The following is a 22,936-nucleotide window of genomic DNA, read 5'->3' on the forward strand; positions in this document are numbered from 1 at the left end:
GATACCGAAATCTGTAATGAGTGCGAATGGAAAATCGAGAAAAGAAAAAAAAAGTGCGAACAATGCAAATGAAAAAAAAACGGGAATACGAATTGAAATATACGACAATCGGAAGTAGGCTGAGGAAGCAAATTTTAATAAATGTGGAAAGAAAACATAATCAAAGTAGCGCTGGTTCGATTCGCAACGGAAGCTCATATTTGTTGTTCGAATCCCACTCTACACTGTATGTCCAGATGCATTTACACTTAAAACAAACTTCGTGGAACTTTTCCAAATCAGATGTCGCCAAAAATTTAAAAACAAAAAGAATAACTCTGAAGGAAAAATGCCGAAAGCGTTATTGCGAAATGAAAAAAAAAAATCTTCACATATTCGTTCGGAAGTGGTAAAAGAATAATAAAAAACTCAAGCATAAAGGTTAATAACACTTGTTATTATTACCAGAGACATTCTCAAAATAAACTTGTTGTCGGTTGAAATCAAATCAAGAGGAAAGCAAGATCTCCACCCGGTCGCGTGAATCTGTGGCTAGATTCAAGAGTTGGAAACACTACGCTTCTCGCGAGCTGCTCTTCCTGGCGAAACTAGATGATATAAAATTCCGGGTTGCATAACCGTAAGGGGAGGCGTTTCATTCGATTTCCTGTGTACAACGCTTCTTGGTCCAGTATTTCGGGAATTTGCCTGTTGGTAATTGTTATTATTCTTAGCGCTTTATTTTGCACACTTTGTAGTGGTTTGGATACCGCTTTAAAATGCAGGTCCAGTCCATTCTTCTTTCTTCTTCTTCTTTGACCTTGTCAAGCAAAAGGCTGTCTTGTTCTTGTTCTTTGTATAAAATCACTGAAATTATTTTTCACACTTCCTGTGTAAAGTCAATTAATTCATGAGATTCGACACTATTTTGGAAACAAAACATGATTATTGAACTTTTGCACAATATGTTCTGTTTATAGTACTACTTAGTTGGCATTTACGTGCATATCCATATAAAATCCAAATAAGTGACGGTGATGAATCAGATAAAAGGGAAGATAGTGAAATAGGAAATTGAATTTTTAAGCGTATCAAACATTTGTATAATATGTATATCTGTATTGTACGCATTCCAAAATTAAGTGTACGGCATGACGGTTGTCATTACCACATGTACAGTTTTGATCTTGTGTAAGGCCTATTTTCGCTAAGTGCGCTGGTATTCGTACGTGTCCAGTACGTAATCTATTAATAAGAACTACAACCGGTCTTGGAAGGGCTTATTTCTGGTACCATGGATATCTTGCATCTGTATGTATGGCCTCTTGCACGCTTAGCATACATATCTACCATCATATTACTTTGATTAATGTGATGTGCTTTGACACATGTAAATTGAACGGTTACATTTTTCGATTGTGCTTGTTGTGTTAATTCTAAAATCGATATAATGAAAATAGGTTGACGGCATAGTTGGGGGTAGGATAATGTCAGAGTCTGTCAAAGAATGGCCTAACTCAGCATAGAGTGCACTGAAAAGAAACAAACATGGATACGCTATAACAATGCTGCAGGGTATCATCCGCCCTCTGTTGGCGGTCATTGTCACTTTCGGCAACTTGGAAACCACTTCTTGTGGCATATCCTGAAATCATGCCATCAGAGGAAAAGAAGAGACCTGGACAGACACACGGCCCTCAATAGAAACGATCCGGAACAGAAGCGTCCACTCTGTGGAAGACTCCTTGAGGGTTATTCCCGGGGGATGGAACTGAACTTGGTCCCGAGCAGCGAGCAGCTCATCCCGGGAAGATGCATGAGCATCCAAGCTATGCAGTCTCTCTTCGAGCTCAGAGAGAACAACTTGCTCTGCGACGCTGTGATTCGGTTGGATGACGGTGGCACCTTCCCTGTTCACAGGGCCATTTTGTCAGCCAGCAGTTCCTACTTCAGGTAAGACGTGTGGATGTTAAGCGGTGGCAAGGTACGGTTTCTGGCACATTAACTTCAATTCTGACGAAACTAGGGTTACCAGGCTTACTCCTCTTCCCGTACCTAAATTTTAGTCTTATGTCTGTCGTCCGGAAGGTATTTGAAAAGTCGTAAATGCCCCACATAAATTTGGAATGGTTGTACTCAAGAATTCATTAAAAATGCAATTTTACATAATGTCTGACATTGTCTTGTCATGGTGGAGTGGTTAGCACAGAGCGTTACGACGGCAGGGGTTTCGGGTTCGAATCCCGGCTTGTGCATGGGCATTCTTTCTGAGTGCCCAATGTCATCATCTAAACTAAACTAAACTCCGTGCAGCAACAGCCCTCGAAGGGCCAGAACCTGCCAGAGCGGCTTTTCATTGGGCGACGCGTGGAATCGGATTCCATCGCCGCTGTTTTTCTGGCTTTCGTGACCGGAGCCCGCTACTTCTTCTTTTCAAGTAGCTTCCCAATTGTCCTCACGACGCTGAATCAACGCCGAAATTTTGGGAGCTCCCACCGGGAATCGAACCCGGGACCGTTTGCACGAAAGGCGAGAGTGCTAACCACTTGGCTACATGGGAGCCCATTGTAATAATCACTTCCTTATCTTCGCGATTAGCCACAAGGGGCAAAAAGAGCGAAGTAAAATAAAGCAAATCAATGAATCCTTCATTCCAAAATATCGTATGGAATCGTGTCATTCGTTGTTTCAGTATATGATATATACATGCTTCAATATATGATGTAGAAACCTGTTATTCATGTTGCTGTAATTTATCTCGTATAGTATATAGTAAATATTCATAAAATAATGCACAGGAATCTATCATTTATTTTGTTCCGAATATAGTATACATCAATATATTTCAAAACAAGGTACTAAGGTAACTGGAGGAATAACGCCATGCTAAGCTTCTTCGATTTTTCCTGGCATTATAAAAACATCTGGCAATGTAAAAACTGGATAAGGCAATAGATGCATTTTTTCGCTAGCAACAAAAAAAATATGGTATCTTTATTTCAAAGAGTAAATTTTCTGAGGGCTTTTTTCTAAGAAGGTACATTTTGGCGCTATTTCCCACATAGCCGGGTAATAACGCCTCATGTGTAGGAGTAATAACGCCATACTATAAGAATGTCCTAATAAAATAGATAAATGGTAATTACTCACTTTATACACACTTCAAGCAATATTCATTCTACAACTAGTTAGAATATGCCATAACATGCAACGTATAATATATTATATTAACATAAACATATAGTAAATGGAAATGTATATAATACACAAAAACAGATTCTATTTTCCACGTTTATTTATTTTCTACAGTACTGATACATTTTTTTATCTCTTGAAATCTATAGCTTTAAGTGAGAAAACACAAACCGAAAGCAAACAATAAGTGCCTGTGTTGAAGATATCTCATATTAACAAAAAACACAATAGCAAAGTTGGCGTTGTTAGCCCAAATTGAAGTTGGCGCTATTACCCATAATACGCAAGTTCCTCTTTCGGAATGCATTTTGCTTCTTCCTCAAAACAAAGAGAATTAGTTAGTAGTATGTTTGGAAAACATAACGACCCACGTACAAAAATAATACAGAGCGCGAACCTCTAACGTGAGGAAAAAACTTTTGCACACTAAGAACTTACCTTTTCAATTTTACATCAGCGTCTCCGAATAACCGCTTTCACCACAAGCAACTAACTCACACTGGGAAGAATGGCGCGACGTCAGAACAAAGGAATCACGTGACTTACTTGCTAGTAACGCACACACTGCATGTGCCATCTATCGAATTCACTTTCAACTTCTCGAGATATAGCCACCTGGCGTTATTACCTCAATAGGCGTTATTTCCCCCAGTTACCTTACATACATACTCTTCTGGAGCAGAAATACCAGAATGGCATTCAACTGTGAACTGTTGCGACTTAGACTTCCTACTGTGTTGCTGAATCTCGGGCTTTTGCTGGAACGTTCATTACAAGTTACAAAAGAGCAGAAAGTTTGTTATTTTTATTGTTAATAACAGAAATAAAGTTCAGTTAGTATTCGAAAGGAATAACTAAAGTTAAAACTGCGTTAGATTGAAAACAATAGAGTGTAAAACGTAGGAACCAAGTTATGTTTCCATTTTCTATGACTTAATGCAAACAATAAATGTTTCTACCGACTTCCGTGAAGCAGTGGTTAGCACAGAGCGCTACGACATCGTGGTTCAATGTTCAAATCCCAACCTGGCCATAGGTGTTTTTTGTGAATGTCCCTTCATCAACTCCCTAGAGGAGTTATCCTCTTCATGGTAGAGCTGTAGATCATTTCTCAAATATTGTGTATATTGTTAGAATTGTATTGAATATTGTACTAGCCAGAAACGATTGTTTGACACTCACAAAGAAATAGAAACTCTTTTCCATATAAAGTTAACTTCTTTAGAATCAAGGAAAATTTACTCTTATGGTAATTTGATAATTGATTTTTGGTAGTTTTAGATGACTGGGGGTATCGCCCTCCACTTGATCCGTCCATGAGTGTTACATAAAGGCGTCTTTCATTCGTTCCAGAGCCCTCTTTACCACGACCCTCCACCCGAGAGAGAAAACCGACGTCGTGCTTCCCGGTGTGTCCTCGGACGTGATGTCGTCGCTCCTTCAGTACGCCTACCTGCGACGCTTCGAAATCACGAACCAAAATGTGTGCCAGCTCCTCGTGACGGCCGACTACCTGTCGGTGCTCGGGGTGTTGGAGCAGTGTTGCGACTTCCTGCGATCCAGTTTGTGTCCCGAGAATTGCATCGGAATAATGAGGTTTGCCAGGTGGGTGCAGTGGAAATTGAGGCACATCTTCAAAGAAAAATTCACGTTGTTATCATGTGATCCGAACAAGACTATAAGTTTAGACATCTTGTAAAGTTATTCGTTATATTAATAATTATGAGTTTGTTTTTTATCACGAAATTTGCCAATTACATTTTGATTTTTGGATAGGCCCTTGCCCACTATGACTTTCCCTTGGCCTGGGTGAATGCGCTCTCTTTACAATTTGCTTTGGTTATAAGGAGATATCGAATTTTTTCGTTGTCGTTTTTATTCTTTAAAAAACTATTATCTTCCCGCTGTTCTGTGACGTTACCCGAAATTCGCGTTTAAAAATAAATAAAAAATAAATACTGTACTTAAAAATATAAAATATGCCAATCCAAACTTTTTCTTTTGTACTCACTACAGAATTTTGGTAACAGAATGTGTTGCAATTGCTTATGCTATCTCCTTGTGGGCAAGAAATACTGAGTTTGATTCCTGATGAAAACACCTTAAGATGATAGTTTGAATCCCATATTAATCTGGAGGTCCAGTCCCAAGTAGCTTATGTAAGCTATTGAGTGACAGAAGTCACATATTTATGAATGCTTGCAACTTAAAGGCGCTTCTTCATTGTAATAAAAACCAAGAGATCCGTTATTTTACTTATGACCTTGTTTATGTTATTTACATAATGTTTAGCTAGCAACATGTGGCATTTGGACAGTTTACTGAAAGATTAATGGCTACTATGAAGGATAGCTGACTGTATCGTAAATTTTAAATCACATTCACATGCATATTTCTGTTCTTATCCATCCCTGGAACGATTATTTTGTATTTTTGTTATTTTACGTCGCACTTCTGCACCTTTGGGTTAATTGGGATGATGAGGGTGGATGATGAATACGTAAATCATATTGATGAAGACACAGTCACAAAGATTACCCATGTCCACGGCAGGACTCGAACCCAGGAACTTCGGTGGGGAGATAATCTCTAACTGTAACTGAGTTACATTTTAGCAACAAAATGGTTAATTTTAACTGTATTCGATCGATTTGTTGTTTTAAGTCCACTTTATGCACAGGAAGGCTAATCGGGACTGCACCTACAGTTTAAAGTGGGATCCGAACCACTGTGCCATGTGCCTCCACCGGGTATCGAACCCGGGACCCCTTGATTACAAGGCGACGACGTTACCACTACGCCATCGGGGAGGCCTTTAACTGTATTAGAGTTACTCTTTAGCAAAGTATAAATGAGGCTGTAAGGGAGCTTTCATGCGTACGTGTATGCAAACTTGACAGCTGGGGACAGACCTTCAGAAATAAATGCAATATCTTGCACCTGAGCGATGTACAGTCATCGGCAATAAATATGGGACACCTAGATCGTGAAATACTCGCTTCCCTACAAGGCGTTATGTGTGTTGCCTAACTCCACGGCGATAAGTGAATTATATTAGCAAAATTTCGATGGAAACTTCTACCACCGCCGTACAGTTAGGCAACTCACACAACACTTTGCAGGAAAGCGAGTATTTAAGGGCATGCGAGACAGACTCCGCCCGGCTTTTCTCTCAGAGTCAGTGTTGCCAACTTAGCTCTCTTGGAGCCAGATCTAGCTCTTTCGTGCACTCGTTTGCCTGTGAATTGGGGCGCCCGCCCCCGTGCCTCACTATGATACCATCAGTGGTTCCGGCCCACATAGACCAACTTTTGCCATGATTATACATTTTGCACGTGACGTGATATTGTTATATTGGCTGCGTCGCCCGATCCCGTCTTATATCCCTAGCTACTTTTTTTATAGCGCCGTGTTGACGTGAAATTGGTATAATATTGTTATCAGGGAATCCTTTATTTTCGATTTCGTACGACCATGAGACGGGTGATGCCGCCGGATCTAGATGGTGAAAACGAAGAATAAATTGTCATCAATTTAGAGTTAACGGTAATAGCTTTGACAACTAACATTACTTTAGGACTTTAGGAAGCACTTCGTAAATCTAACTCCTTGAAAGTCAGTTTTAACTCCATTTAAGGTGCAATTTAGCTCTTTTATGCGCACCAGGTTTGGAAACACTGCCAGGAGGCAAGGAGAAATGCATTGGGCATGTGGGAGTATGTTTTGATTTGTTATCTTGGAAATATCAAACTTCCGATGGAATAGAAAATGATATCAACAGGAAGAGGGCAGTTTGAAGAAGTGATTGTCCAGCAGAAAAGTCGAAACTCCCATTTGATTAGCCGTAACTTGATGTTGAAGTTGATTCCCCATAAGGAATACATGGGATTCCGAAAATTCTTATTCGTCATATTTTTTACAGGTCGTATCTAGCTTAATAATCAACTTTGAAAAATGCTTCGACCTGCTACATGTGGAGAAATTTATGCTCTCTTGTACCCCAACGCTTTTCTTCAGTAGCATTGCCCATTCCGACGATATTAAAATAAATGCACACATGGTGCGTAACTGTATCTCCTCGCCTTAAGGATCTAGGGATCACATTTTCATTGCCGGCGACTGTACGTTTGTGAGAAACCCTCGTACCACATGTAACTTGTCCCTTTTTCCCCCGTTTGTCACTGTGCTCTCAAAATTTTCCATCTCTGATACTTTCCAAATATTGTCAGAGACGTAAATGGCCCATGTTCTCAGAGTTCAGCAGCTTATAAATAACCAGAATACTTCCCAGCTGTTGAATGCATTCCCTTTGTACTTGCAGGGATCATTTCTGCATCGACCTTGAGAGAGACGCCTACAAGTACATCATGAGGCACTTCGTGAAGGTTTCCAAGCAGAGCGACGAGCTTCTGGATCTCCCAGTGGCAGAGCTCATCAAGATGGTAGGAGCGGACGAGCTCAACGTCAAAACGGAAGAGGTGGTCTGGGAGGCCGTACTCAGGTGGATCAACCACGAACCTGACAACAGGCAGTCTCATATCGTCAGCCTCATGAAGAACATCCGTCTGGGACTTCTGGACACGCAGTTCTTCTTGGAGCACGTAAGTTGTCTCAGTGATGTGCCGTAGGTTCTAAGGCCACGTTGAATCGAACATGCTCCGATAAGTTCTGTCTCCCAGGCCGTGTCCGAAAGGTACAAGACCGTACTTGAAGCAAGCATCCTCCGAGTATGGTCTTTGGGTGCGATCTTCAAGTCGTGGACTGGAAGTGAAAGTCTCTCGAATTGCACTTCGACTGCAGCGCCAAATACGATCAGTAGATAAAACTGAGTACTTGTTGTTTTCCCCGCGTTTTAAACACTTGTGTTTCACCGTAGAAATCACATAGCATTTTCAAATGTTCGTACACATACATTTCCACACATTAGAATAACTTTAACCAACAACTTACTGGCCCATAACGTACGTATATTTAACCTGTGTTGCTGGCTTTCTACCTCCGTGATTTTAAACAAATGAAGAACGAGTGCGGAAATCACGTGACCTAGTCAGCACCCATCTGTGCGGCGAGCTGTGCACTTGCGTACTTCTGTTCTTGGCGCTTTCGAACTTTACTAGACAACGTCACTTCCATCAAGACCATACTTCTAGTACGTACTTTGTACCTTTCGGACAGAGCCTCAGTTCAATCTTGAAGCCTTAAACTGAAAGTGAAAATCCTTCGAATTGCACTTCGACTGCAGCGCCAAATACGATCAGTAGATAAAACTAACAACACATTGTTTTTCTCGCGTTATGAACACTTGTTTCTAACCATATAAATTACATAGCATTTCAAAATGCTCCTTTACTTACATTTCCACGCATTAGAAGAACTACAACCAACATCTGTTTGACTTTCGACTTCCTTAATTTGAAACAAACGAACAAGAAGTGCACGAATCAAGTATTCAAGCCTACAACGATGCGTGCTCCATGCTACGGTCTCGATTGCTAGTTTAATTGTCGCTTTCGAACTGCACTAGGTGACGTTACTTCCGACAAGAATGTACTTCAAGCCTGATTTTTTGATCTTTCGGACAGAGCCAGAGTCTAGGTCTACAGCAGGCCTAGTCAACTCGTGCGTATTTGTGAAAGAACGATCCCGTATGCACGTGTGTACTGCAGAGCGAGCGTCGGTACTGTAGCGTTATAAGAGGTACGAAAAGGAGGGAGTGAGCGAGACAGGAGACTTCGTCGGTCGCATTCGTGCAGTGGGAAACCGCTAGTAATTTTATTCGTGAGTAACAGTGCAGTGTGGCAATGTAATCGTGGTAGAAGAAAGGGGAGGTGGTTCCTTGAAAAGGAGGGCGCCTTTCCCCGCAGAAATTTAGGTATGAATTTACAATACCGGAAGTATCTCCAATTGCTTTCAAATTCGGCATACTCACTAATTTTGGCCTCGTAATCACGAATCTGCAGTTAAAATTTGGCGGCCACGTCTAGAAATTGCAAAATAACCTTGTCAATTACCGATATGATTCTGCATACACTAACATGGAAACCATGTTTTCTGATATGAAGACGTCTTCCTTTCCGCACAACGGTCTTGCTACCTTGTGTTCTGACGTAGTCATAACATAACGTTGCTCAAGTGTTGTGCAATAAGTGAGACCAGTTGCATCGAGCGTTGATTTGCATGTGAGAAAATGGTGTCTTGCAAAGGTGGAAAACATGTTTGACCCACGAACCATTCACGGTAAGGTTAGGTTAGGCAAGCATAGTTAAAATTAAGAGTCATCATAAACATAGTTTTCAAACGCTAATCATTGCAAGAAATAGTTGTTTTCTTCATAAATCAAGGGTGTTCACTCCGTTCACGGACCCACTTCTTTCGACTTGTTTTGCAATTTCTAGACGTGACCGCCAAATTTTAACTGCAGATTCTTGATTACGAGGCCAAAATTAGTGAGTATGCCGAATTTCAAAGCAGTTGAAGATACTTCCGGTATTGTAAACTCGCTCCGAATTTTACTTCACTCCTGCTCTGCTCTTTACATGCCTTGAGGTACAGTGCGCAGGCGGGAAGTTTACACCGCACGAAGCACTACCTGATCTCCACAAGTGAAAATGTGTTGTCTAAGCCGGATCTACGTGCCTTAATAGGCGTCGGCAGAAATGTACGTAGGAAGGGCCAAGCCTTCTATATAAAATTGAATAGTAGTAATAATATCAAAATGAACATTATATACTAATAATAAACTATTATGTCATTACCAATTTATATCTTTGGAGAGAGACTCTACTCGATAAACCATATACCATACCCTTAACATACTAAGATGGACAGTTAATGTCGTTAACTTTTACACAGCCTCGCTCTCCAACCACTTTTGGCTAATCTCGAGAATGAGGATGAATGATGATATGATGAGCTTGATGAAGGGACATTCACAAACAACACCCATGCCCACGTCATGCTTTGAACCCCGGACCACTGGCGCCATAGCGCGCTGTGCTAAGGATTCCATCACGGAAGTTAGTAGAACCATTTATTGTTTTGGATTAAGTGATAGCAAATGAATGCATGGCATGATTCCTGAACATTACGCACTATTGATTGGATCTAACGCAGTTTTTACTTTAGTTATTCCGTTCGAATGCTAACTGAACTTTAGTTATACTTATTAACAATACAAATATTAAGGTTTTTGCTTTTTTGAAAATTGAAATGAACAATGCCAATTTCCAGGGGGGAGGGGAAGGGTCGATGGCCCCGTTGGTTCCTCCTCCCGACGCACATGGGTTCTAGACGAAAGAGTCTGTAAATATGCCTCAGATACCCCATACTGGTTGTACTTTCGAAAGTTGTCAGTAGATGTCAGTACAAGGTAACTTGAAAACTTGAAATAACCAGTGCAGTTGGAGCTCAGTACGGAAAATAACCGTTCTCAAAGAGTGAACATCTTGTGCTTGTTTTGTATAAAAACTACTTCCCAAGGATATTTATAAATCATTCCTGTGTGTGATGCGAAGTGTTTGTCATAAAGTGGTAGTAATGTTCGATATCTGAAAAACATTATGGAAGAATGTGTGGTTAGGATATGAACAAGAATTGACGTTCACGCTAATCCAATTATGCACAATATCACTCAGAAAACCCACGTTTCAAGGGAGGCTACCCCGACCAAATGCTTCTCTTTGTACCGGCCGACCTCATCGTTCCATTCTATTCACGACTACGCAGTGATTTGCTCCATTTATTATAATGAGATATTATGATTTGTCTCTTCTTCTCTTCGACGTGGCAGCAATAGTTCTCATTTCTACAGATCTACCTTACACATTTCTTCAGTCTTCTCGCGACAGTATCTATCCATGCATCATCAGGTACCGTTGCAACAACCAACAACCTTGGAAGGTATTTCCAGGTGACACCTTCACCAAAGGATTTACGCACAGGGAACAAAAGAAAAAACAATGTTTACAAGCTTGCTTGGTTTGTCCCCGGAATTTCTTTTCCATTTATCTTGTCCTCTTTTCCTTTTCTATTTAATTAAAATACTCTTCAAATATGAAATCAAGGTTCAAGAAATCCAGTGTAATTCAGAAAAACGTCACTTGCGCTTGGCTTCATGAATTGAAGACCCTCGAAGACATACTCTCGTAGATATCCAGGGTGGCGACACATGCAAGTGACTCCGTAGACATATGTTGGGCCACATTCTATGCGACTGGATCTTTTGTAGCAGCGCTTTGACTAGTTTATTTTTATCTTTCTTCGATAAATTCTCTCATGAAGACCTACCTGATGATTCTGTTGAGATTGCGACAGAAGTAACTATACAGATAGTTTTGAGCTGACAGACGAATGACAATATATAGTGCAACAGCACAATACTTGATAGTTTCAATTTTCCAATATTGTGCTCATGATGGGTGGTCAGAGAACTAAAAGAGGGCTACAAAACGAATGAAATAACCTCTCTTTGCAACTTCGATACTGCAAACTTCGGGCAGTAATAATACGATGGTTAAGTGTATGAATATTGGCGTATATTAAATATTGTCAGACTTGTATCTGACATAGTATATATTCAATGGCCATTAGCGACCTACTTACTCATTAATTAAAATGAAATGTAGTTAATTCATTCCCCATCAGAGCTAAGGCAGTAGTTGCTGTTAATTTTTTTATTTATTAATTCAATTATTAAGTACAATAATTAATTTACTTGCGCATTTAGTTAAAAATTCTCACGACTTTAGCTCCAATTTGGATTCTAATATGTCCTAATATCTAGAATTCCCAGCTAATAGACAATGAAACTATGTGTATTTAAATGAAGACCATCTTTCGTTCCCTAAGGTGAGTATAAGAATGTTGTACATGGGAAAACTAAACATTCAGATTAATTCGAAACTGTATGCTTCAGGTTAAAGACCACGAGTACGTGGCCGGCAACGAGGCATGCCGTCCAATCATCATAGACACGCTGAAGTTCCTCTACGATCTGGAAATGATCACCCAGAAGGACGGAGAGGTGCCGACCCCTGAGATCGCCCGTCCCCGAGTGCCCCACGAGATCCTCTTCGCCATCGGAGGATGGAGTGGCGGCAGCCCCACCAATTTCATAGAAACCTACGACACGCGTGCTGACAGATGGGTGAAGGTAAGTTGCTAGAAAATTAACATGGAAAGTTATAGTTTCTAAACGTGGAAATTTGTTGATTCTATGCAACGAGTTTAAATAAGGAATTTCCTTATTATGTTTCCATTCTGTCCCGGGATATAGCTACCATTAATCAACAAATAATTTGTTATTGGTGTTTTATACAGCATACACCCCCCTTCCAGTATCTCAAAGGTAACGAGCTTCTGGATATAGTTTCCATTTTATGAGCTGTTCAGAAAACAAATTGAAAGATTTGGTCTGGAAAATCAATCAGCTCAGGATATACGTGTATTTACCTTCTTGGTCGGATGTAGGGGCAACATTTTCGGAAGGCACTCTAAGACCCACCTCCATTCCACGTCTGTAAAACGCATTTCTGCAGGCTAACGCGATTTCTGATAAAAGTATAGTTAGGCAGAGTTTGTCTCGAGTTCACTTTATGCTCAGATGGGCTTGTCGGGACTGGATCTATAGTCGTAAGTGGAATCAGAACCATCAGGGGATAGAACCGTTGATCCTTTGACTAGAAAGGGGCATTGTTACCACGAAGCTATTTAATAGGCTTTATCTTGTCCACATATGTACCGAGTGCTCCTCTAGGGCCTCACCGATGGCGTGATGGCAAACTCTTTATCAAGGTGAAGTTTAGCTGAATCCAGTCGGCAGAAGTAGCTCGCTACTTGGCATGCCATAGCAAGTATGTAGGTAGGTCTCCATCTCTGCCATAGGAAAGATGATGTGGTCAGTATGACTCTCAAATGAACTCTACTCCTCCAATGTGCTAAATAATTAGAGGATGAGTGATCCCCAGAACCGCTTTTGCAGGGACATTGACGCAAGATTCCCTTTTCAGGAATGGATTCTAGATCGGGATCGTGGCAGTGAGACGTTCTACCTACTGGCCCACTTTCAACCCCCGTTATCTTTCTCGATGTATAGTTTGACAGTTTTTCCCTTTCCGGGTTTGATACCCGGTGGTGGCACATAGTGGTTTGGATCTCACTTTAAACTATAGGTCCAATCCGGCTTAGCCTATCTGTGCATAAAGGGTACTTCAAAAACAGGCCCTTCTCGCTTGTAACTATACCATTGATTTTAAATGGTATCTTTACAACCCAGAAGTGTCCGTACAATGGAAGGGACAGACTTCTTTTGCGATTTAATGTTTATTTCTCCACCCTTTCACTGAAATTACATACATACATATGAGTATATGTCAGGCACGTATCTAGAAATATGTTTCGGGGGGGGGGTCCGAATCAAGTGTCTCAGGAATAATAATAATAATAAAAATAATAATGTTTAAATTCAAATAATTATATTAAATCAAATTATTACTAATTACAATACATAAATTAATATTATATTATTATTACACGATTAGGTAAAAAGACTGTAGCTATAAAAAAGAGATATAAATACGTCCTTCCTGTCCCTCAAAGCCGTATGATCCCAATATAATCCTTGTCTTCCAATAAGTTAAGGAGAAATTATACAACAAATGCTAAACGAGTATATTTTCATTATTCAATTTTTGTACTTAATAGTTCTTTCGGGGGTGTGTGGGGGGGAGGGGCGTCAGGAACCCCTAAATACGTTCTTCGTATCCCTCAAAGCCCTATGATCCCAATATAATCCTTGTCTTCCAATAAGTTCAGAGGAAATTATACAACAACGGCTAAACGAATATATTTTTCATTATTTAATTTAAGTATTTGATAAATCTTTCTGGGGGGGCCGGACCCCTGGACCCCTAAATAAATCCTTGGTATAGCTATGTATATTCAAGGCAAGACCAGAAAAATGTTTAACAGTTTCACGTATACATGTTTGCTCACATTTTAAATTGAGAACACACTTAAGTAACACTCCTAATAATTTCTTGTGTAATGTTCACACTTCCTATGACTAGCAAATAATGTAGCAGGCGACAGTGCTCCTGAAATACTTCCTTCTTGGATAAAAAATCAAAATGTATATAAACATGACAAGCTGTGCTTTTACAAGACGTTTTCTTTCAGATAGAAGAGGTTGACCCAACAGGCCCTAGAGCTTATCACGGAACTGCTGTGGTTGGGTTCAACATTTATGTAATCGGAGGATTCGATGGAATGGACTACTTCAATTCATGCAGATGTTTCAACGCCGTGACCAAAGTGTGGCGAGAGATAGCTCCGATGAATGCCCGTAGGTCAGCAGGGTGAACAGGTTACATAGAAATAATTTTATTTGGTGATAAGTTAGTAAATTTTCTTTCACAAAAACATCGAAATGAACGAATATTCTTCAAAATAAAAATAACTCCAATGGGCAGGTATTAGCACATATATTTTAATGATTGTACTCTTACTTGAGGAACAGAATAATTAGAAACATGTCTTGGATAGGAAGTAGAATATTAATCTCTCAAACCTGATCAATTTTGACACTTCCAAAGAAATATAGAGTAGAGAATATGTAAAATACCTGTGAAAATAATTATGGTTAATTTGTAAGCACATCCTTGAAAGGAAGAAGACACACACAACTCCTGAACGCTTTACTTCCAATTAGGCCTGTCATATTATATAATGTAATTGAGACTGAATGTCTTACACACGCTGCGTCATCAATATAAGAAAATAAAAGGTAAAGGCATTACACCCTGCCATGAAGACACATAGTGGATGTGGAAGTAGTGCCCCCGTACGTTTTACATCTTGAAGGACAATATTTGTTAATACATCATTACTGACTTATTTAACTTTTATCTCAGCAATTGTCACTAATTATATTAGTTGTAAGCGTACTCTGAAATGTATTTTTTTACGTCGATTCACTTTACTGCCACTATGGCTAATCGTGGCGATGATAACGAATGGTAATTGGACGAAATTGATGAAGAGACAATCTCGAAAGAACGCCAGTTTCCCTGTCAGAACTTGAACCCAAAACTTTTATAACTGAATTACTCAAAGGCATGGGCGTCGCCAAAACATTTTTCAGGGAGGGGGTAGGGCAAATGATAAAAAGTTGAATAGCCAAAAAAACAATGAGTATTATTACAACGTTTATTATATACATAATAAATATCATAAACTAATAAAAACAAATTTTATTCGATAAAAATATTATTATTATATAAATGTGGAAACTCGATCTAGAAAACGAGTGAATACAAGCACAACTATTTTTTATTACTTATTTTGCATTTTATGCAGTTAGTATCTGAAATGCATTTTGATATTAACTTTTGCACGTCTCGTTCAAGAAAAAGGCTTTACATTATAGGGGATTTTTTTTCATAAAATTTGTTGTGTGTCCTCTCACCTACAATTGTAATTATTAGAATTTTGAAAACTGTGGAACCATATGTTCTTTGGATCTGGTATAACCTTGTTCCTGTATTTTTCAATCCAACGCATTTTTACATTACATATTTTTTTCTGTTCTTAACAATAAGAGTAACAATCTTCCGGCTTTCTTGTATCTTTGAATGAACGATATCAATTTCCAGAGGGGATGGGGTCCACCGACCCGTTCGACCCCCCCCCCCCTCCCGACGCCCATGCTCAAAGGTCACAATTAATGATATAGTGTTTTGGGAAGTCACACAACAATTGTAAAATCTTTGGCTGGTTGCTTCGTCACAGTTTTTCACAATTTAAGAAGTAGGTAATGCTAGTCTATATGATTCATGGCCATAAAGACAGGCTAGAGTTATTAATAGAAAATCCATAGGCAGTATTCCGTCTTTATGAATCCATTAGTTAACTTTACTGAACATTTGAATTATCTTTAGTACAAATCCTGAAATAAGAATACTTATTGGATGACTCTGTTAATGACGTAGTTGCTTCTTGTAGTAGTAGATTTCAGATTTCAATTTGCATACTTGTATCAAACAGTCTTCTCAGATCCACTGATTATACACAGGCAATTGGTTTCCATGCTGCTTGTGAGACTATTAAAACCATTTGCAATGAAAATAATAATTATAGTACATTATTTTTACTTACTCAGAAGAATAAAAGTGTATGAAAAAGTCTTAGAGTGGAAAGGAATATATACATAGATCTCCCATTTCGCTAATTATTTATATTTACATAACATAACCCATGGCTGGAAGGGCCTTGGCCTATCTCCTGACTGCCAGTCTCCCTCCCATAATCCTACCTAGAGGTGTGGAGATCTTCAACCAGTAATGGGGTGACTTCAGCACGTCGAACCCTCAGCCGTTATAGGAGATATCCGTGACTGGGTTACGCTACTCACTCGTAGCTCCCCAATTTCTTCAAGATGGTGGGTTGCCTATACACAGGCCGAGAAACCAGAAACTGAACCCAGGCGGACTCGAACCCATGCCGTCTCGCAGTCGGAGTCCAAAGCACAGCGCCTTAGACCACACGGCCACGGAGGAGGACGATGATTTATAACATCAATAATAATGATAACACTAAGATAAATTAAGACTTAACGTTACTTGTAATTTAGATTCAATAAAAACACACCAAACTTAAGCATATGCATCTATGTACATATTCTTACTTTCTACTCGATTCAGATGTTACGTGAGTGTCACCGTCCTCAACGACCTAGTGTACGCCATGGGAGGGTACGACGGCCACCACCGCCAGAACACAGCCGAGCGCTACAACTACAAGACCAACCAGTGGTCTCTCATTGCTCCGATGAACGTGCAACGCTCAGATGCCAGCGCAACCACGCTTAACGGTAATATTTAGTTCATGATACGTGCGAATTTAATACAAAAGTTATTGGTACAGTAGGTGAAACCATGGTCACATTGGATCCGGTTTCGATCGAAATTTTACACAGCCGAAAAGTGTTGGCTGTCACATTATCACCTATACTCTGTTCCAGGAATCTGTGGAGCAAGCGAACGAAAACAAGTCCCCTTGGCAAGTAGTGACTCGAGAGGGCTGGACAACCCGACTGCAACTACCTGCCGTTTAAAGCAGCGCGCGCTGATTTGCATCACCAATAGCTTTCTCCTCTACCCTTCTCAACCCCTGGTTTTCACTTTCACAGCAAAGGAGGGATTCAACGAGAACGCACGGGAACTATACTCTGTCTCGGCTATCTGTGGAGCATGTGAACGAAAAAAAAAAGCAATTACGCGAGACGGCTCGACCAAAGAACACGTGAGAGGGAACAAGATTGCGTGGAGGGGGAGCGACTGTAGTTACCAGCCTTCGCAGCAGCGTGTACTGCTTCGCCTTGACCACTCGATCCCCCCCTTCTCTGCCGCTATGACCGTCCTTGCTCCACAGACTCCAGGGATAGAGAATGTATTCCTGACGAAGATCAGTTCCAAAACTTACATAACTCATTGTCGTCATTTGGTTGTTCTTCGCACGAACGTCCCATCAGCAAGGACTATCGCTATATTCACACGAAATGTAAAATCTACCAAGATGAACCTCGTAACTGGTGAACAGGTTCTTTTTTTATGGTAGGAGGAAGGCTTTAAGCTTGTTTCCTAGGAATCTTCTTTACAAGGAAATTGCCAGATCAGCAAAATTAACCTACTTGCTATCAACTTTGATTACCGATTCAATTACAGGGCATATTAGCATTGTCTTAATGAAGGGTTTTTATTGCAACTGTTAATTATTTCATCAACCTTACAATAAAATCAGAGTACGTTTAAAACTTTAAATATGCATCTTCATTAATATTCAGTTACATCACAACTGAAATTATACTTTTATAGACAAAGTAAAAGAAAATTAACACTCACACCAAATATTGAAACATATAAGAAATAGCAAAATTTATACGTTACCTCTGCGACTTTGAAAACAGCAAACACAGAGCGATATTGACTTTTCCCACCATTTGTTCCAGATAAAATTTACATTACTGGAGGCTTCAACGGACAGGAGTGCATGAACACAGCTGAAGTATACGACCCCGAAACCAACCAGTGGACTCTGATTACTGCAATGAGGTCTCGGAGGAGCGGCGTCTCCTGCATCTCCTATCACGGCTGCGTGTACGTTATAGGTAACCACAATTTACAGTTAGAAGCACTTAGTTTCCATACGGAAGGCACTTTTGAAAAGGAGTACTTTGGTCTCTAGTGCTTTAATTTACATGAATTGGTGTTCCGAAATTTACTTGTTAAAACAAGTTAGTATTTCCCAAACAGAAAGTCGTTAATACCTTCACTTTCTCAGGCAACGGAAAATATCTTAATTATACTTTAATTATGAAGAGTTTCTGTCACATACTGTATGGTTATGGATTTTTAAGGAATTGTAGCATTAGTAGTATCTACTCTATATACTCCCTCTCATTTGTTAATTTCATTCATTTAAAATAGTTCATTATCACTTATATATAAGTGGCAATATATATACACATATATGTACATGTGTGTGTGTGCGATTGTGTGTATTAGGTATATATGTTTTACTGCTATCGTTTCATGTAAACTGGACAGTCAAATTATTAAATTTTCTTCAAGAAAGACAGTTGAAAAGAAACTGAAAACATTTTTTTAGGCGTGGGGATGAGCATTGTCTTGTTGAAAGTTAGTTCAATTTCACTCGGACTTTTTCTTCTCGAATGTACCGATTTCAATTTCATCAGACCTTCCCAAAGATTTATCATCCATGTCAGGAGATGATGACAGAGTTTTACCAAATGTTTTTATCTTTGTGAAAAGCGCGGGCCTTTTACACTGTTTCTGAGGAAGTTCTTAGACTGTCCTTACCTTTTTTAATGTGTTGCGATTGCCCCGTGCAGTCCCCTTTACGACTTGCATTTCGAACCTTTCTCAAGGGGCTCTTTACACCCATTTTATAATTTTAAGGTAAGGCTGTAGATAAAGACATTTTCTCCCATATACCTAGAAGGGTGCAAAATGGCTGCACGGACCGAAGCTCCCAAAAATGTCAAATCAATCAATTTTTCTACTTGCACTTTGTGTCACACACCTTTCTTCTGATATGGAACTGTTCAATGCAGACACATTGTTATCCCCCTTGCAGGAGGTTTCAACGGCATTTCCCGTATGTGCAGCGGCGAGAAGTTCAACCCAACCACCAACTCGTGGACGCCCATCCCAGACATGTACAACCCTAGAAGCAACTTCGCCATCGAAGTGATAGATGACATGATTTTCGCTATCGGAGGCTTCAACGGTGTGACCACCATTTACCACGTTGAATGCTACGACGAACGAACTAACGAATGGTAAGTGCAGGATTCACGCATTAGTTCGGCACCCCCGTTCCTTATCTATAGCGGTCTATTCGGTTAGGCTGATCCTTGCACAAAACTTCCAGCCTACTTTCCAAGGCGTTTTATTTCAACGAGAAATTTGAAAACCATTTTATCGCCTAAGGCTTCCCCCAACATCATGTAGCAACTAAATAATCATGACACACTTTAAATCTCATGTAGCAGTACAAACTTGAATCCTTGGAATATTATATGAACTACAGTACGTTCCCAAAGTCCGACTTCAAATTACGTCAGAACCTAACATACCTTTCCCCGCTAGATGTTGGTGCAAATACAGTAGTTACTGGCTCAAACGGATACCCGGTGTACATTTAAGGGTAAGGTTCATTTCAAGTTGAGTTAGTATAAGTTCGCAAGATAGACTAGTTCAAGGAACTGCAGTTTTTGTAAATGTAATCTGAACTTAACGTTGTATTTTTATTTTATATCAATTAATACTAAATATTTATGGTGCTGAAGTAAGGTGTGTCTTATTTACAGCATTCTGACACAATTTTCATAGCACAAAAATACAATACACGTCAGTTAAGACAACCAAGAAAACAACATAATTAAAATTAAAAGATAGATATAAAGTAAATGGATTATCAAACAGATTTTTCCTCACTGGCGTACGCAAAGGGGGAGGTACGAATGGGGCTACAGCCCCCTCCGAAATCTTCAAATGGAAGCAGTAGAAAGCGCGGAAAAATCAAAGCGACAAATACAATCTCGCCATAAAATGAACTTCGATACCAAATTTGTCTCTGAACAACTATTAAAACAAAGATTAAAAATGGCAATTACTAAATATAATGAAAGCAGCAATGTAACATCCACCTTTACAATTCAAGCCCTCTAAAAAAAAAAAAAATCCTGCCCACGCTAGTATATTTCCTATGTACAGTATTGTTATACTAAACGCTATAAGAAGGCAATTAACATAAGTTGAAACAATGTAGAAAGAATTAAAATTGAAATTGCACAGAAAGATTAATAAGTAAAACATTAAATTGAATACTTGCATACATACATGAAATATTTTTAGTAGGGCTGAGCCGATGCCGATATATCGCTATCGGAAAATATCGGTTAGAATTCATTTACCGATACCGGCCGATACTTTTACGGTATTTTGGTCTTTCGCAGGTTCCACAAATATGCCACGTGATACTTTCGCGGAGTGTAAATATTCTTGAAATTATGCAAACTTCAAACTTTCTTTATATTTTGCACCAATTTTGCACGAAAAACTGCATTTTGTGATTACATAACATTTATGAATGAATTCTTGAATATTCTAAAGCAAATTTCTTGGTAAATTGATGTATAGGATTGGAAAATAATATTTACACATCAATAGTGATCAATAGGGCTAGGATTTTTATGACCTAAAAATCAACAAAATATGCAAAATAAAATATGCTCTTATGACCTAAAATGTTACAAAATATGCACTATAATTTGAAAAATATGCCCTTTTAACTGCATTCTTTCAAACATCAATATCTAAATGCTGAGATATTTACACATACGTACTATTTTTAGTTTACTTTGTGGGTCCTGAGTTGCAATGCACAATGAATACTTTCTCTAAATTTTCAAATAAAAATGATAACGATTTTGCTGCAGTCCAAAGGAAAAAAAAACTCTCTAGTAAACATTGGAGTAAGACGAATCCACTTCAAAAATGACTGTATATTTCTGGAAAATGTAAAAATATGCTGAATATGACCGAAAATCCATCAGAATGTGCTCTATCACTCAGAAATGGCCAAATATGCCAATATATGTCCTTAAAAAGCACCTTAATTTTATTAGTTTCTTCATAATATGAATTTCTATATGTTTGGGGAACACATCATCCTTACCAAAAAAAAATATGCTAAGTCATAAAAATCCTAGCCCGTGATCAATATTTGGAACAAATTTTTAGTATTGCAATTTTCAAGTATCGGTGGGAATCGGTAAGAGTATCAGCATCGGTATCGGTTCAAAGTGGTATCGGCTCAGTCATAATTTGTAGTAGGAATTATATATTTGTTTAATACTTAATTCCCAGGTACGAAGCAACGGACATGAACATATACAGGTCCGCTCTGTCGGCGTGCGTCATCATGGGTCTCCCAAACGTCTACGACTACATCCACAAGCACAGGGAGCGCCTCATGGAGGAAAAGCGTCAGAAGATGCTGGCTATAGAGACTCAGAGGAACAACAATGCTGCCAATAACAATGGGAACAACAATAACCTCAATTTGAACTTAAACATCAACAATCTAAACCCCCCTGTGAACAACGACAACGAAGGGAACTGAAGACCTTACGGAACGCTTCACCCGAATCCTTTTCAAAATAGCTCAACAAATTGGAATTCTCACCATTGTTGTAAATGAGAATTAATACACACTAAATCTTGATACACACACATAGGCAAAATAAATATTTTTAGGTATGCTGGTTTTTCATTTTCACTTGAAAACTGAAAATAAAAACAGGTAATTGTTAGTTTGGGGCGAATTTAAAGAAAGTCGAACGTTATCTTCCCACGCCTTGTCAAGATATTGTGAGCGAAATAAGGTCCCCACATGCGTGCCTCATACGACCCACAAACATGCCACAAGCTCACACCATGCACGCATGTAATTTGATGTTTAGTATTGAAGTGCACAGTAGGAACTACCTAATGGAGTGGTGTTGACGCGTTTGCAGCTTAGAAATTATCCGTTGAGAATATTACACGATTACAGTTTTACAAGTTTGTAAGAAAATTACGGAACAGTAATTGCACATATACGTCGTAATAGGCGGATGTGTATAATAAAATAGTTATAACTTGAATTTGGTGATTGTTCGAATCTACTGACTTCTTAACCCCATAAGTGGGTAATTTAAAAATTACAATTGCTCATCTCTCTTCAAAATGCAGCTTCTATGCTCAAACAAACTCCTTTTGCTGCTTTGAGCCATCGTTGTAAAATGCAAGACTTCAAATCAGGGTTGTTTAAGGTCCAGGAATTTTAAATAAATTCAATTCCAGTCCAGGAGAGAAAATCAGCAAGCGTAAATGTGTTCTGGACCGTAAAGAACCTTTTTATCTGTAAAGTATTTCAATTCGGTCCAGGAACCTTTATTCCAGGATCAATTTAAATACAGTCCAGGAACATTTTTTCTGAATGAATTTAAATACTGTCCAGGAACCTTATTTTCCGAATCAGTTTAAATAGAGTCCAAGTTCCGTATTGAAATGAAACATTACGCAACTTGGATCGAATACGGACCTGACGATAAACAATTATCCACTTGTGAGCATGAAAGACTAATCCAGGTGCTGGCTGTCTCGAGAATCTAAGGTAGAAATAGGCGAAACGCAAA

At 39.2% G+C, this 22,936-nt stretch overlaps 1 protein-coding gene across 1 annotated transcript; it reads left to right on the forward strand.

Moving 5' to 3' along the window:
- Nucleotides 1-1,618: 1,618 nt before the first annotated feature.
- Nucleotides 1,619-21,991, forward strand: klhl10 (kelch-like protein 10). The gene is made up of 9 exons (XM_083119915.1): nt 1,619-1,932; nt 4,528-4,779; nt 7,496-7,775; nt 12,089-12,325; nt 14,350-14,519; nt 16,872-17,041; nt 18,179-18,337; nt 19,327-19,531; nt 21,624-21,991. The coding sequence occupies exons 1-9, from the start codon at nt 1,745-1,747 to the stop codon at nt 21,877-21,879; spliced, it is 1,917 nt and encodes a 638-aa protein (XP_082976041.1). The 5' UTR covers nt 1,619-1,744; the 3' UTR covers nt 21,880-21,991.
- Nucleotides 21,992-22,936: the final 945 nt, after the last annotated feature.

Source organism: Lepisma saccharinum, chromosome 3 (assembly GCF_977018435.1).
Source record: "Lepisma saccharinum chromosome 3, izLepSacc3.1, whole genome shotgun sequence".
In the NCBI taxonomy this organism is placed as follows: Eukaryota; Metazoa; Arthropoda; class Insecta; order Zygentoma; family Lepismatidae; genus Lepisma; species Lepisma saccharinum.